Source organism: Taurulus bubalis, assembly GCF_910589615.1.
Source record: "Taurulus bubalis genome assembly, chromosome: 1".
Lineage (NCBI taxonomy): Eukaryota > Metazoa > Chordata > Actinopteri > Perciformes > Cottidae > Taurulus > Taurulus bubalis.
The window spans coordinates 5,029,091-5,042,459 of record NC_136589.1 but is presented as its reverse complement, the minus strand read 5'-3'; the positions used below and the strand labels follow the sequence as shown (position 1 = coordinate 5,042,459).

General features: G+C 43.8%; 1 protein-coding gene across 1 annotated transcript in view; it reads left to right on the top strand.

Moving 5' to 3' along the window:
- ttll5 (tubulin tyrosine ligase-like family, member 5) overlaps positions 1-13,369 on the top strand; it is a gene marked incomplete at its 5' end in the record, with an annotated part of 44,255 nt that overhangs the window by 9,370 nt on the left and 21,516 nt on the right. Inside the window, 8 exons of the mRNA XM_079216617.1 lie at positions 5,040-5,121; positions 5,493-5,554; positions 9,762-9,856; positions 10,472-10,513; positions 11,415-11,522; positions 11,663-11,754; positions 12,295-12,357; positions 12,976-13,124. Coding sequence (XP_079072743.1) covers positions 5,040-5,121; positions 5,493-5,554; positions 9,762-9,856; positions 10,472-10,513; positions 11,415-11,522; positions 11,663-11,754; positions 12,295-12,357; positions 12,976-13,124 — 693 coding nt within the window. The remainder of the gene's footprint in view (positions 1-5,039; positions 5,122-5,492; positions 5,555-9,761; positions 9,857-10,471; positions 10,514-11,414; positions 11,523-11,662; positions 11,755-12,294; positions 12,358-12,975; positions 13,125-13,369) is intronic.

The window sequence follows — 13,369 nt, the reverse complement described above, 5'->3', positions numbered from 1 at the left end:
TGCAGACAGTCATTCCTCAGTGTGGAGCCTTCCTGCCCGTCGCTGCCCTCTGACTGGCTGCCGGGTCGTGGAGGGCCTATTGACTGAGGCAGGAATTTGCTTCCTCCTCTCTGTTGCCATTCAGGTCTGCCTGATTTAGGCTGACTGTTTTCTTGGCGGCTCCTGCCTAGCAGTGGGCTCGTGTGAACTCCATTTTGGAGCCATTACCCATGTTAGTGTTGGCACTAATTGTGTGCGCTCTCTCTCGCCGTCTGGCAGTCTCTCTGAGAATTGGGGTTTGAAAGCGAGCGCGTTGGCCAAGCCTCCCTCAACACCGCTGTCTCTTTTTCCTCTTCTCTCGCTGTTTCTGTTTGTTTATGATTCTCCCTCTCCTGCTCACACTCTCTTTCACCTCTCCGATGTTAGGAAAATAAAGGAATTGTGCAGTTGTGAGAGGCGTCTGTAGACATAATAGCCCCCCTGATTGGTGGTTGTTTGGGCTGTTTGGGGCGCGTAGCAGCATGGACTCACACCGTCACACAGTCGCCTGCATAAAGATGCTATCTGCACTCGGAGCATAACTGCTAGGCTGAAAGACCACATTAGCCCAGGGTGAGAATGTTGACCATGCAGGTATTTACGGGGAAATGTGGCTTACCGTGCCTCAACCTGGCGCTCATCCATGTGATAGACATGGATAAACATCCAGATGACACATATATTTAGTGGAATGGAAAAACAAGTGTGCCCTTATTCTCATTCATTCACTCATTCAGGTAAACCTGGAATATTTGTTGATACACATCTCTATGTCCCAATCGCAGCAACGCTTGATGGGATGTTCAGCGATAAGATAAGCTGCACTAATGACACTACACTGTCTGGTGCCATCTTTTGTGTACATTGTGCATCTATGGAAGCAGCAACAGAACATCTTTTTTGAATTGATATTCCCTGTTGATTTATTTGGACTCTGAGTCTACATTGGATATGAAATGAAACCATAGACACCAACTTAATAACCTTTTCCTTTCTGGGTGATTGAGGGTGTTAGCAACATTGAAATCTAATACATGAGCCTATAGAGAGCTACTATGTCATTGTGTGGCACAGAAGCAATTAGGATCTACACATTTTCCTATGATATATAATACACTGTGGTCTGCTGTGAACATGTCCATTAACCGACTTCAACTGTATCAGTTTACGATTGCATCGAGTGTACTTTTGTTGTCTTCAGATGGCCCCAAGCAAGTTAATTACAGCATTCATAGTCCTGTCTGCAGGATTAAGTTTCCAAAGACAGACACTGACGGTTCCAGAGGACCACCCTCCTCCTTTCTCTGTTCATCTGTTTCTCCCAGTGTGGTCATGTTGCGTGTGTCAGTAGGTATGGACAGCATGAATATAGAGACACGCAGCAACCAGTATAAAGCACGGGTTTTACAAACACACAGGTCTGTATAAGCTTCAGGGAGTTCAGTCTTGTCTGATAATGAAAGCCACCCAAACCACCAAGGAGTCATGTTCAGTCTGCCGTCGTCAGCTTCAGCTCCCTTTTGGGTGCTGCACATATCCTTACTACTTCCCCACTCCTCCTGCAACCTAAATTACACTCAGCATTCGTTCTGGGCCTCGGCAGCTGCCTGTAATTGTAAACAGGTAAAGCATCAGAATGCAGGGCAGCAAATAACAGCCAATTTGCCGATAAAAGCAAGCCATTGTTTAGAGTTATTAAATGGTCTTTTGCTTGTCTGGAAGATAGCCATGCAAGATCATAAAGCACATTATAATCTTAATTTACTGCAAATTGTTCCCTGCCATTTTAATGTCTATTAATGGCTTTAATTTCTATGTTTATTGTTTTCAAATGGGATTTCTTCCCTTTGCACAAATTGCACATCCGTATCTAAATGGGCATTCTGTAACAAAACTTTTTTATAGCTCCGTAATGTCTCAAGTGGGAAGAAATAAAAACAAAAGATTTGATCGTTTTACATTGGTAAGAAGTGTGTGAGAGAGAGTGTGCGTGTGTGTGTGCGTGTGTGTGTGTGTGTGTCTGTGGGGTCTGTGTCTGTGTGTGTCTGTGGGGAGAAAATGCCACCCATGCTGCTATTTACCGCTGCCGTGTGATTAATGGACAGGCTTTTTGCTGAGGGATGCTGATTACGAGATGTTTTGACTAAGATCTGATTAGCCAAGCCAAAGGCCTATTTTATTACACACAAAACATTCCACTTACTGGTTCTGTGTTCCACTGAACGTCCCTCATTAAGTGCTCAGTGTGGTTGGATCCCCTGTCTGTGAACCACTCTCCCTGTTTTACATTTGTCAGATGCTCCCATACTTCACTGCAGCACAGTGTCGTTACGCCCGTGATGACAGTGTCCCTGCTGTATAATCCCCAAATCATTTAAATATTGATTAATGGACTGGATCTCACTATCATAGTAAGGCTTAAATTTTACTGGAATGTGTTGTCCTCAGGGTGTTTTCATGATTGTGGCTCCAAACTGCTCCGCTGTTCTCCCTGCAACAACACTAAGTCATCTCCGAGTGACGCAAGAGTAAACCAATTGTCCTCGCCAATGAAGAAAACACACATGAAGGAAATTCTTCATGTTGCTGTTGTTGTGGGCCAATCGGCTGCATGGCCAGGGTTAGATTATAGTTTTTGGGCGTCTGTCTCTTGTGGTGAAGTTTCCAGCGGCGCCCATCCAATAACATATATATAAAAAAAGCTCTGCATCATCCCTTTACTCTGTCACATTTTTTTCTCATCCTCCCTCTTTAATGGGTGTGATGTGGATGTTCGCTGCCTCGACTCTCCTTGTCTGTGATGCTTGTTGTGGCCTCTGTGGGCACATTTAACAGCCCTCCCCCGGCAGCGGTCGAGCCATAGATAAACGTGTCTAGCAGTGAGCGGCATGGCAGGCTCATGGGGCAGAAGCGGCGTCTGCTCCTAATTGGGGGAAAATGAGCGGCACATGGAGCCTGCTTGTCGGGGCTGGTGAGGCGGTGTAACACCTCCCCATTTTCCCCTGTTGTTGTGGTGCCACTAGTGAGGCACTACAGGCTCAAACCCATTTATTCCAGCGCTCTGTTCCCCAGGACCAACGCATAATGTTTTATGTGTGCGTTTTTATACAGAAGAGGCTCGAACGGGATAAGCCGACGAGTGGAAAATAAAATCTTAGTGCTCTGCTGACTGTTTAGCAGTGGGGGTCCCATCCATCCTCAGAAGTTAAAGAAGTTAAAGATGGCAGTGGCAGCTTCAGTTGCTGCTCTTGGCTCGGCGCCGTATGGCAAACCTTGTTCGGTTCCATCATGAAAATACAGTTTGCTGTTACACCAATTTGGACCTCATGAAGCTACCATATTTTGACCCCCTGACCCATGTAATATAGCCTAAAGGACAAAATCCAATGTGCATTATGCCAACTTGTCTTAAAACTTGTCTTAAAACATTAATTGGAAGTTTCTTTCCCTACTCGTCTTTCAACATCTAATACAGATGTTGAAAGACGAGTAGGGAAAGAAACTTCCAATTAATGTTTTAAGGAGCGATTTAGTATCACATTTCAATAAAGTTGGGGGACTCACAAGAGGCAGATAAAAGAAAAAGCAGTCTTGAAAAACCCTGGATCTTAAATGTCCTATAATGCATTTTGATAGTCTCCTTGTGAAAGTAGAGTCTCACTTTTGTTCAATGTCCATGACTTTTAAACGCAAAGCCCCCGTTTTTTAGTGCTCCTAATGATGAGTTAACTCATCTTGAGTCAAATCTGTTCTCCTTTATTTAAAAGACCATATATATATATATATATATATATATATATATTGTTAAGTAAAACTACTTGATATGTGCGAGGCATTACTTTGACAGGGTGAACATTTGTTTCACAGATAGCTACAGTAAGTAATGGCCAGACAAATAAATGCAACTCATCTTTTTAGACAAGAATTGCCCAGCATTGCCTAACATTATTCTAGCAAGTGCAATTTAAAGCCTTCGCTCGCTGTCACGCTGCATTTGTATGCTTAACATTGGCACTGACCTGAGATGCTAGAACAAACAGTGCTGGTTATGGCTGCTTTGAAACCTCCAACCCCCCTGGCCTATTCTCAACACAGTCTATTCTTTTGAAGTGCCATTACAAGGATTTTTCCCCTGGCTCTATGGCTGGGTTTTACCCTATCCCTGTAAAATACTGTGGTTTGCCTGCACGCTGCTGCTGGGGCCGGCGGGACGTTGGCTTTCAGTGTGACACTCCCCAGATCAGTGTGAGGGCTTTCATAGGCCAACTATGCCTCTATGAGCCATATATATATATATATATATATATATATATATATATATATGTCAGTCAGTGAAACAAGAGCGAAAATTGGGGTAGAATGGACGAATGTTTACACAGGGAACTTCCTGACCACTTTGCAAAAGCTTTTTATTGTGTCACTCAGTGTTAAGCTATTATTGGAGTGAAATATATACAATATATGCGCTAATTCCCCATGTTTCTTCCACTTGGGACATGTAGTCAAATTTACAGCTTGTACTTCTGGAGTTCAATATTTATTGCCCCCGTTGGGTAAGATGCTAATTTTATGACGGCGGTGGAGCTTTTTCTGGTACCCTTCAGTGTGCCATCTTTTTTGGCAATATGTAGTGACAATATGTAGACTGCTTAACCTTACCAGTCAGGAGAAAACTATTGACCGTACGTATTTCAATATTCACAGCCACAGTGCGTTTTTGATCTACCGTCTTACGTAAGCAACTTCATGACAGATGAAATGTGTATGTACTTAGTTAATGTAATTGAGCCAATCCCTCAGTAGCAGGCTTTGGTGAATGTTTCTCTCTTGAGTGATTGGGGATATAACATGCGTGTAATCAGTAGCAGAAAGACAGAGGCCATGTTGCCAAATGCCACATAATGAGGCTGTGAAAAAAACTCTTGTGACTTTGATAGCCTTCATCCTTTATTTTCCGTGATCAGATCTCAGAGGTTTCAGTGGTGAAAGCCTTATGATTCATGTTGTGTTTCCCTCTTTAGAACTGTATGGTTTTGACGTGCTCATTGACTCCAACCTCAAACCCTGGTTGTTAGAGGTGAACCTTTCTCCCTCCCTGGCCTGGTGAGTGACACTGTCTTAATCATTTGATTCTGTATGTTGTTGTTGTTGCAGAAGGATCTCTCTGAAGCTGTTTATTTCACCCCACCAACTTGAACAATACTTTTTTTTTGTTGCATATGCAAAAGAAAGAAAACAATGTCAATGAAATGCCACATTGAAGGAAATGGCATTCACATTTTGTGAAAGCACACCCTCAGGCTAAAACTAAAGTGTTATGTCAATGTAGTAGTTAGTCAAGGTCACGCAACAGATCTGTATCTTCTAATCACAGTTGACTCATTTTCTCTACTAACACAGATTTCTATGTGTTGTAATCTTCTTGTTTGCTTTTTTTGTTTCCTTTAAAAAAAAAAAAATCAACTTATTTACAGTGATGCGCCCTTGGATCTGAAGATAAAGGCCAGCATGATTGCAGACATGTTTTCGCTTGTGGGTGAGTGCATGTTGAAACAATGACTAAATACAACTTATTTGATTCCAAAGTTTTGCACCAGTGATTGCACATTGGGTTCATGTCAATCCACTACTTATAGATAGATTATTAAATCCATTGCACCATTAAATGATATGCTTGTGAAATAAACACCAAACAATTAGAAACCTTAAGAATCTATAAACACTTTCACAAGTTATATTATTAACCACCACAAGAGGAGGAAAACCATTGGGTAAAGGCAGCACATGAACAGTCGTAGAACAAATATATAAATATAAACAGTTATTATTTTATCGGTACAACATGTTGTATTTGGAAAAGCTGATATAAAATGAATAGTGTTTTAATTATGCTGAGTTTTCTTCGCCAACCTCGCTCCAAAGACATCAATGATATTTGGCCTTACTTGTAACCAGCACGTTTCACACAGGTGGAGACAGTTGTCTATTGTTTAATGGTTAATGTTTTCCTTCATTCTACTCATTGAGTTTGTGCAAACTGCCAAAAAATAGCTGTATGGCTCCAGTGTTGAGAGAATAAACCGCAGACTTCATTAATTCACATCAAATGACTTGCGGATCAAATTTTCAACAGAGGCCTTAGTTATTTTGTAGTCATTAAGCTTTCTTGAGAAACTGGATCTGACATGTCAAACTAAAGTGATCTTTCACAAAGAAATGTCTGGCCCAAGGCAGAGATAAACACTGTTTACAGAATTGTTTGTAGCAGGGAATGAGATGTGTCTCTGTTGTATCCTGCCTACTTAATTATTTAATTATCATACAGAAGAAGAGCTTATAATATATTGTAATGTGCACATTAAAATCAAGGAGGACATAGCACCATGACTGCATACAGAGGTCTGAAAGCTTGTCTGAGCAAAAAAGAGACAAATATTAGCCACGACTTTCACGTCCCCTGATTATTTAGATTTACCTAATCCTTATTATTTATCCTTATTACCATTCACAGGATATATGGAGTCCACTGATTAGCAGGCATCCATCTAAACTGGCACTCAACCATTAAGTGTCTGTCTATGGTCTCCTAATGATATTAAAGGAATGGGTGTGTGTGTGTGTGTGTGTGTGTGTGTGTGTGTGTGTGTGTGTGTGTGTGTGTGTGTGTGTGTGTGTGGTGTGTGTGCGCGTGCGTGTGTATGTGTGTGCGCACATGTGTCTCAGCCTAGTGCATGCTGTGGCTTGAAACCCTCCCCTCTTGCTCATTAAATGAAAGAGTAGAATCATAAATTGCCAGTTATCTTTGGACTGAGACACTGCTGCGGGTCTGGGGAAAATAAGCAGTGGCATGTAAAACATAGCACATCTATTATGTACCAAACAAACTAAGGGGCTGTTGGCTGATAACACTTGGGCCGCATCCCAGACCTGTAAATAATGACAGCATTCCATTAGCATTCATTTTCCGCCTGTGTGAAGCTGTCAGCTCCGTGTCGCCCATGCTTGTAATAATTGCTGTGTTTAGGAAGGAGCATGGCAGAGGTAAGAACCTGACGGCTCAGATGAGGTAGTTCAAATAGCCTCGAGCTCCAAGCTGTCAAGTGTGACTGCAAGATGCAACATAAACATATTTCTTTAACGTTTCCTTTTCACTTATAGGTAGCCTTGAGGGAGTTTGGGAATTAATAAACAGAAGATTTGAATCTTATTGACTGGGTGGGAACATCTTTGTGGTAAATGTGAATTACAAAAATGTTTCCCCACCCTTATATAAACTACCACTAACATTTTAATGTGTGGAGCTAGAGTGCCACAATTAGAAAACATGTCTTCTTTCTTTAATTAAAAAAGTTGAAGGAATAGTTTGACATTCTGGGAAATATGTGTATTTGCTCTCTGGCGCAGGGTTAGCTGTCAGGATCAATACCACTCTCACATCTGTCCATACTAATGCTACAGCCAGCAGCCGGTTAGCATAGCATAACATAAAGGCTGAAAATAAGGGTAAACAGCTAGCCTGGCTCTGTCCGACGGGAACAACATACCCCTCCCAGCACCTCTAAAGCTCACAAATATCGTTTTTATTTGAATATATATATATAAAAAAGTTAAAGTTTTATGAGGGGTACTAGCTGTAACCATCTACAGCCTCTGGTGGTTGCCTGAGACAATAAATAGTCTGACATTTAACTTCCCATAAAACATTAAATTGTTGCTTTTACATTTTGGTGTTCCATCCATCCATTATTTTATCCGGGGTCGGGTCGCGGTGGCAGCAGGTCCAGCAGGCTGACCCAGGCTTCCCTGTCACCCGCAACACTTTCCACTCATTCTGTGGGATCCCGAGGCGTTACAAGGCCAGTTGGGAGATATAATCCCATCAGCGTGTCTTGGGTCTTCTGCGGAGTCTCCTACCAGTTGGACGTGCCTGGAAAACCTCTAATGGGAGGCGTCCAGGAGGCATCCTGACTAGATGCCCGAACCACCTCAGCTGACTCCTTTCGACACGAAGGAGCAGCGGCTCAACTCCAAGCTCCCTCCTGATGTCCGAGCTCCTTACCCTATCTCTAAGGCTGAGCCCGGCCACCCTACGGAGGAAGCTCATTTCGGCCGCTTGTGTCCGAGACCTCGTTTTTTCACCATAGGTGAAGGTTGGAACGTAGACCGACTAGTAAATGGAGAGCTTCGCCTTCCGACTCAGCTCCCTCTTCACCAAGACGGCCCGGTGCAGAGCCTGTTTTACTGCTGCAACCGCACCGATCCGCCGTCAATCTGCCTGTCGACCCTCACTCATAAACAAGACCCCGAGATACTTGAATTCCTTCGCTTGGGGTAGGCACTTTGTCCCCACCTGGAGGGAGCAATCCACCAGTTTCCGGCAGAGAACCATGGCTTCAGATTTGAAGGTGCTAACTCTCATCCCCGCCGCTTCACACTTGGCTGCAAAACGCCCCAGTGAATGTTGGAGGTCACGATCCGAGGGGGCAAACAGGACCACATCATCTGCTGGGAACCACCATCCCTGTCTGCCAGTCCATGGGCACTGTTCACGACCCCCATGCGACATTGAAGAGGCGTGTCAGCCAAGACAGCCCAACAATGTCCAGCGCCTTCAGCATCTCAGGGCGGATCTCATCCACCCCCGGGCGCCTTGCCACCAAGGAGCTTTTTGAGTTCTTCCGGAGGTGGGAGTTGAAGACCTCCTGGACAGGATCCTCCACCAGAAGTTCCCAGTTCACCCTCACTACACGTTTGGGCTTGCCAGGTCTCTCCAGCCGGCTCCCCGCCATCTGATCCAGCTCACCACCAGGTGGTGATCAGTTGACAACTCTGCTCCTCTCTTCACCCGAGTGTCCAAGACATACGGCCGCAGATCAGATGATACGATTACAAAACATGAACTTTCTTCGGGCCGAGCCCAACCGTACCCCATGGGCAAAAGCCCGGCCACCAGACGCTCGCCGACAAGCTCCCCTCCCGGGGTGTGGCCGAGGGTGCCCCGGTTTCCCTTGTCGGGCGAGGTAGCTACATTCCATGGGCCGTAATTCATCAGGTTTTTTTTAACCGCTCTTAGTCTGGGCTCTCCCCCAAGACCTGTTTGCCTTGGGAGACCCTACCAGGGGCTGATGCCCCCGACAACATAGCTCCCAGGATCACTGAGCCACTCAAACTCCTCCTCCACATTAAGGTGGCGATTTGCGGAGGAGGCACTTTGGCACTTTCGTGTTTGTACATACAAATCAAACAAGATATTACGTGTTAATTAGTGCACTTCATAGATTTTGTTACCTTTAGACAGAGCCAGGCTAGCTTTTTCCTCCTGTTTCCAGTTGTATGCTAAGCTAACCAGCTGCTGGCTGTAGCTTTAAATTTGACAGACAGATGTGAAAGTGATATCAATCCTGTCATCTAACTCTGGGGAAGAAAGTAAACAAGCGTATTGCCCAAAATGTCAAACTATTCTGTGAGGTCAGTGGTTCCCATCAGGGGGCTGTGGTGTGCCAGTATATCAAAACATGTCTTCCCTTTTTTTTTTAGCAAATATGTCTGACTGAGAATGATAGTGTTAAAGATATAGTTGATTTACATGTAACTTATTGCCTTTGTGTCCCTCGCTGTACTTTGGTCTTCTTGCACTAACATTGAAGATCTGATGCAATATATGAAGGCCGTGGGAATGAGTAACATGTTTAAGATCTGATGTCATTGATATAGCTCTTTATGGCTCTACTATGTCCCCGCAGGCTTTGTGTGTCAGGACCCCCTATCGAGACAACCACGCTCTGACCGAGTCACCCTGGACCCCAGACTCAAGCACCCAGCAGCCCAAAGAGCACAGGTACTGGATGCTCTCTCTCTCTCTCTCTCTCTCTCTCACACACACACACACACACACACACACACATGCACACAGCAGAGCGCTGAGCCAAGTGTTGCACTCATTCACCCTTTCTTGTGAAACATTCCCATTCTTGTCTTCATCTCTCTGTTGCTTACAGTACATTCCTGCCACTGTCACTGAGCTCTTCTTCTACCCTCATGGAAAATTCACTGTAATGCAAAACAACTGCTAATGTAATTACACCGTTTGAGTGACATCAGTTTGTAAGCGCTACTCTCTGTGGCTTATTGTTTTATCATTTCTAATCAAGTGACTAATGCTCTCTCTAGGCCTTGTTGCCTAATGATGCCACAACAGTTAATGCACTTGGCTCCCTCCCCTCGACTACTGCACCCAGATTTGGCGCAGGATCTGCTGGAGGGAGATTACTAAATCGGACAGATTTCTGCTCCACCTTATATTGTGTAAAGGGCCTGTTTAGACCTACAGGAACAATGTTTCATTGTTGCGTATCAATGGAGCGTGCACGGCGTCTGTATGCGGCTTCTTTAAGGTTCAACAGTAATGCTGACGCTCACCCACAACCTAATGTCTTCACCCATTGCCTCTTAGAAACCTCTTTCTGCACCGACAGCCACTGCACACAGCAGAATGGTGAGTTTTCTTCAGACTCAGACATATTAATCTTCTTTTGCCTTGTTCCTTTGCAATTTCCTGATGCCCGTAACATTACTGGTAAGAAATTGCTTACTGCTTTCTCCTCATTTGATTAGGTGGCTTTTTCCATTTTTCATAGTGACAGACACAGACAGATCGATTCCTAATGCTATTTTTAATCGAATTCTCATTACATTAGCAAAGTGGCCTTAGTAATATAAGCAAGTGCTTTAAGTTCTTCAATGCACCACTTGACCCAAAACTCAGAGACTTTGATGTACAGAGTTACGTCGCTAAAACAAGCCCAACACTAAACCACAGAGGCTGTTGTCAAACTCCAGGGCCCTTCAGAGAACCTCTCCTCTCCCTTTACTCTGATTAGGAACAACAGATGAGTCTTTTTTGTTGTTGAAGGATTGGGCCCTGTCACCTTTTGGCTGCCTCTGTATCTCCCCAGCTGTGTCAGGCAAATGTAATAGTATCCCCCTGCTATTTACATGACAAATTGTGAATGTGATTATGTGGGGTTGTGCCCCTCTGCCTGGCCCAAGTTTCAATCTGCATGCCAAAGTTGTCGATCACAGCCTGGTAGTGCATGCAGCGCGGGGGCAGCCAGGGAGGCCAGTGCGGAACAAAAATACTTAATTTATGTGACAGGGAGAAGAGAAGAGAGGGTATTTGTTTGTTACACAAGCTGTAGTTTGCACATTTTACATTTATACATGAGAATTGTGTTTCAGATGATTTTTCTGTAACAATGATGTCTTTGCAACTACTACAACCTTTAAGCATACTTTGTTTTGTTTACATTAGCCAGTATTTATGTTGGAAAGAGATATAACAGTGGGCATTTGTGGTTGCCATTAGTTGATTTCATCTCCCCTCTTCCCCCCTGTAGCGTCAGAGACCCGCAACAGCTAGTACCTCAGAAACAGAGGGGTCGAAAGACAAGCTCAGACCTGAACGGGGCCAAGGAGACAGCACTTTGAGCTTGACTGCTGACGAAGTAAGGCCTTTGCAACGGCAGTGTGGGACATGAAGTGCGGGATTTTGTAAAATGTAACCTGAAAAGAACCTGGAACCTGAAAGTACAGTAACTTTTAAAAACTGTTAGCACACGTCTGTTGTTTTCTTTCACTTACATAGATCAAAGTGCTGAGGAGGATAAAGGAAGAGTACGAGAGACGGGGAGGCTTCGTTAGGATCTTCCCCACCGCAGACACTTGGGAGCTCTATGGGTGAGCTGAGCCAAGAAGGAACACTTGTAATCCCCAAGGGGTGTTTGTCTATCATGTTACTCATTATTAATACTGTCTTCAAATAAGTGGGGCACTTAGATTAAATGAATGCAGTCAGTGCCTAAAGCCAGACCACAGACTGTCACTAATTGAACCACCAGACTAAGGTGCACCAAGCTGTTTTTTTTAGCTCTGTATATTATGTTCCAGGAAAAGCTTATATCAGACAGCAACTTTATGTTGAAATGGAATTGCAGCCACTATTAGAGAGGAAATCTGTTTTTGTGCTTCCAATTCATATTCCTATATGTGGATTTGTTGCTTGATTAGAGCCACGTCTCTCCTAGCAGCACAGATTTTGTGGCATTTTTAAGAGCATATTATTGAGCGTCCTAGTGCATTTAACTGTGTCTACTTCCAGACTAGCTATATCACAGAAGCCTACATTTTAACACATTTTCCGCAAATAAGTAGACCGAGGCTCATTGGGGCTTCTGCCTTTATGATTATTGTAATTTGCTTATTATCTTCTTCTCTCAGTGGATATCTGGAGTCCAAGACATCGTTGAACTACAAGTTGGCAAACAGACTTTTCCATGGAAGGTAAGCATTTCCATTGTGGTTGGGATTGGGGATTAAATCTCTCCATTTCTTGTGGAAACAGTTTGATTTTAAAGTGTCGTTTGTTTGGTCTTTGGGTTGGATAGGTGAGAGGAACAGCTGAGAAGACGTTGCACAGTCAACTTTTCCAGCGCGCCCAATGTCTATGTAGCTCTGCTGCGGTGATTAGGGAGCAGGAAAAGATAGACAATTATAGACGAACTGTGCCTTTTTATTGAACCACATTGTGTTATTGTAATACAGCATGCATTTATGGGTTTTCAAGTTTTTACCGCAGCTTTGACTGTTGTGCAACATTGTCTGGAGATTTGGCCCCCAACTAAACCCATCTAGGATTTTTCCACATTTGTTTGGTCGCCAGATTAGGGAAACGTTTGTTGCAGCAAGACCTCAGTTTCTGTTATTATTTGTCATTTATCTTGTCTCCTCTGGACCATCACTGTCTATCATGTCAACTCAACCACAGTCATCTTTCTCAGAACTGACTTCAGTTCAAGTCGAAATTTACAACCTTTGCTCTGCTTCGCAATTGTTGATGATGCACATAAAAAACATTATAGTTGCTGCTATTGTGACGACATGTCTTGCTCTTTCTCTCAGGAATGTGAACGGGAATGTGCAGCTGCAGGTGGAGGCCATCCACGGTGGTCACGATGTCCAGTACGAGAGAAAGCTTCTGTCTCTGGAGGCACAGAAGAGGAGACAGCGCCACCTGACTCATCGCTCTGCTGCAGGGAAGAAGAAATCCGGTAGGCTTGATGTGTTTTGCCTCACTTTAGGAAACAACTTTTTAAATAAAAAGAGTGGGACAACATTACAAGCTAATGCATGTTTCTTTCCAATAAATACATCTCCTGTGTCATGGTAGGGTTGGCCAAATATGACTCTGTATGAGTTAATTTCATTGCAGCAACAATGGAAACCCTATTTTGAGGTTATGTGTGTATTTTATCCAAAATGGCAGTGATGCAATTGGCATATGTCTTTCCTTTGC